This window comes from Anser cygnoides, chromosome 7 (assembly GCF_040182565.1).
Source record: "Anser cygnoides isolate HZ-2024a breed goose chromosome 7, Taihu_goose_T2T_genome, whole genome shotgun sequence".
NCBI classification, from domain to species: Eukaryota; Metazoa; Chordata; class Aves; order Anseriformes; family Anatidae; genus Anser; species Anser cygnoides.
Window position 1 is genome coordinate 1,559,480 of NC_089879.1, and position 3,021 is coordinate 1,562,500.

General features: G+C 62.9%; 1 protein-coding gene across 14 annotated transcripts in view; it reads left to right on the plus strand.

Annotated features, from left to right (window-relative positions):
• The first annotated feature begins 494 nt into the window (after positions 1 to 494).
• Positions 495 to 3,021, plus strand: part of EBF3 (EBF transcription factor 3) — a 120,353-nt gene continuing 117,826 nt past the window's right edge. For 13 of the 14 annotated variants that reach the window (XM_067000913.1, XM_067000898.1, XM_067000903.1 and 10 more), the window contains exons 1-4: positions 495 to 1,079; positions 1,262 to 1,418; positions 1,811 to 1,874; positions 2,333 to 2,388. In XM_067000913.1, coding sequence (XP_066857014.1) covers positions 946 to 1,079; positions 1,262 to 1,418; positions 1,811 to 1,874; positions 2,333 to 2,388 — 411 coding nt within the window. In that variant the 5' untranslated portion in view covers positions 495 to 945. The remainder of the gene's footprint in view (positions 1,080 to 1,261; positions 1,419 to 1,810; positions 1,875 to 2,332; positions 2,389 to 3,021) is intronic. The other variant, XM_067000909.1, reaches the window with a different exon arrangement.

Below are 3,021 nucleotides of genomic sequence, written 5' to 3' on the forward strand. Positions count from 1 at the left end.
GCCCCTCTCCCCGAGCCGTGCTCCCGGGGGCAGCCCGGGGGGACAGCCCGTGGGGACAGCCCGTGGGGACAGCCCGGGGACGGCCGCGCGCGCTCCCCGCTCTCCCTCTCCCTCCCCCCCCCCCCCCCAGCGGGGCCGCGCCGTGCCGAGCCGTGCCGAGCCGAGCCGGGCCGTGCCGTGCCGGGCCATATATGGCGCTGGCCCCGCCCCCCGCGTCACGCTGACAGCGCGGCTCCCGCGGCGGGGCCCGGCTCCCGGGAAGGGCGCTCCTGGGGGAGGGAGGGCCGGGCTCCGCGCCGCCGTCCATTCCGCGAGACGCCACGGGCCCGCGCCCCGCTCTCCCGTGCCCGGGAACACCTCCGCGGCGGTCGTTTTTTTGCGTTTATTTGTCTTTTGGAGCGGGAGAAGCCTCGCCAGAAGTGGTCGATTCAGCGGTGTCCCGAAGCCTTTTTTTTTTTTTGACGCCGTTTCACTAGGATGACACCGCGCTGAGCGCGCCTGCAAACAACAACACAAATATTTATTCTTTCGAAAAAAAAAAAAAAAAAAAAAGCCTCGCAGTGTCGCCGGCCGTAGTTACACTTTTTCCTTCTTTTTTTTTTTCCTTTTTTTCTTTTTTTTTTCCTTTTTTCCTTTTTTTTTTTTTTTTTTTGCACCCACCAAGCTGGAACGCCGTCCAACTCGCTGCACAGAAGTACTCAGTAAATTGTTTATGTCGTGCCAATACAGGACAGCCTGAAGAAGGAAGCGAGACTCGAACTGGGCTTTTCTCCTGCCGCTCACAGGGAGTAAAGTCATCTCTTGTATTCCAGTCGCCAAGGAGAGGGAGAGCGAGCGAGCGAGAGAGCGAGAAAATCCAGCGGCAACCAACCCGCCCCGCATCTGACATTTCCCTCAGCTTGAACCCCTTTTGGCTCGGAGCTGGTCTCGCCCCAATCTGTTTTAATGTTTGGGATTCAGGAAAATATACCAAGAGGCGGGACGACCATGAAAGAAGAGCCGCTGGGCAGCGGGATGAACCCGGTCCGCTCGTGGATGCATACCGCCGGGGTAGTGGATGCTAACACGGCCGCCCAGAGGTACGTCCCCCCCCGCTCCCCCGGCCCGGCACGGCCCGGCCCGGCCCGGCCCGGCCCGGCCCCGGCGCCGCTCCGCAGCCGCCCTCGCCCCCGCTCCGCAGCCCCGCGGCCGCCCCTTCCCCGCGCCCCTTCCCCGCCGCCCGGCCGCTCTCACCCGCGCCTTGTCTTGTTTTCTCCCGCAGCGGCGTGGGGCTGGCTCGGGCGCATTTCGAGAAACAGCCGCCTTCCAATCTCAGAAAATCCAATTTTTTCCACTTCGTCTTAGCTCTGTACGACAGGCAGGGGCAGCCAGTGGAGATTGAGAGAACAGCTTTTGTGGACTTTGTGGAGAAAGAGAAAGTAAGTCCGTCTCTCTTCCTTTTCTGTCCCCCCCCCCCCCTCTACTCGCGCTGTAATTGCCCGGAGATGATTTTCGCTTCGAGTTTAACCCGGCCGGCTCGGACGGGACTCCCGGGGCACCACGTGCGGGCCCCGCTAGCGCGGCGCCGCCCGGCCGCAGGCACCGGCACCGGACCCGGGGGGCGTGCGGGGACCGGGCCGGGCCGCCGGGCGGGCGGGGATGCGGCTGGAGGTGCGGGGCTCGGGACGTCGGCAGCGCCCCGCAAAGGGGCTGCGGGCTCGGGGCTGCCCAGCGCGGTGCTGAGCCGCCGCAGGGCCGAGCGGGCTGCTGGGCGGGAGAAGGCGAGCGCCGATCGTTCGCGCTAAACGTAATTATTTGTCGTTGCTTGCAGGAGCCAAACAATGAGAAAACTAACAATGGGATTCACTATAAACTTCAGTTATTGTATAGCAACGGTAAGTCGGCCTCCCCCCGCTCCGCACGGCCGCGTGCCCCCGGGAAAGCGGGGCCCGCTGCTCCGGGGCCTTCCCCGGGACGCTGGCGGTGGGCGCACGGCAGGAAAACAAACCGGGGCCGATCGATAAGTCGATGGTACTTCACATGATTAACCGGCCGGCCTTCGAGTGGAAAGTAAAAAAGGGGATCGATCGGCGCTCCGGCAGAGCGGCACTTTGCGGGGACTTGGGGCGAATTAGCGGTGGTCACCGCGCCGGGGCACGGCGGGCTCCGCGCCCCGGCCCACGCGTGGGGCTCCGTGGGCAGGCTCGGCCCCGGCCCCCTCCCCTTTCTCCCCCTTTTTTTTTTAATTTTAATTTTTATTTTTTTACTGGGCGGCAGCGCGGTGGCCGGCCCGGCGCTCTCGGGGTGGCTCCGGGGTGGCGAGCGGCTAACGGGGGTCTCTGCTTGCCCGCAGGAGTCCGGACGGAGCAGGACCTCTACGTTCGCCTCATCGACTCCATGACCAAACAGGTGAGAAAGTTTTCCTCTCTCCTCGTTGCTCGGCCCCCCCCACCCCCTCTTACGCCTCGTCCCCTCGGCCGGGAGCGCCCCGGGAGCGCGGCCACCTGCGCGGGGCGGTCGGGCCGGGGATGCTCCGCGGCGGGGCTGCGGGCGGCGGCTGCACCGTAAAGCGGCGTGTGTAGCGCTGGTACAACGTCACGAGGGCAGGCGTCGGGTCTAATTAATTTAGCGAGGGGTAGAGGAAGGGAAAAGCCCCGTCGAGTTGCTGGGGTTTATTTTTCGGCGCACTTTCCCCCCCCCCCCCCGTAACTTTTTTTGTTGGCGATGCTTTCCCTCGGTGGGCGAAGGGCAGTCCTCGTGCCAGGCGCTCGGAAGCCGGCCGCGGTTAGTCCTTTTCTTTTAGAACGCGGTGATCTAGTGACGCGAGACGTTTATTTGGATTTAAAAGTTAAATGTGCTGAGGTGAAAAGTCAGCTTGTTCTCCTCTAGTCCATATTCACCTCTCAGCCCCCCATCTCCATAATTCAAACTCCATGCTCCAGGGGTCACCCAAACCCGTCCATTTCCCTGAGATCAGCTTCTGTTTCTTCCTCAAACCTCTGTCATACCTTGTAAATAACATAATTACAAGCAGTTCCTTAT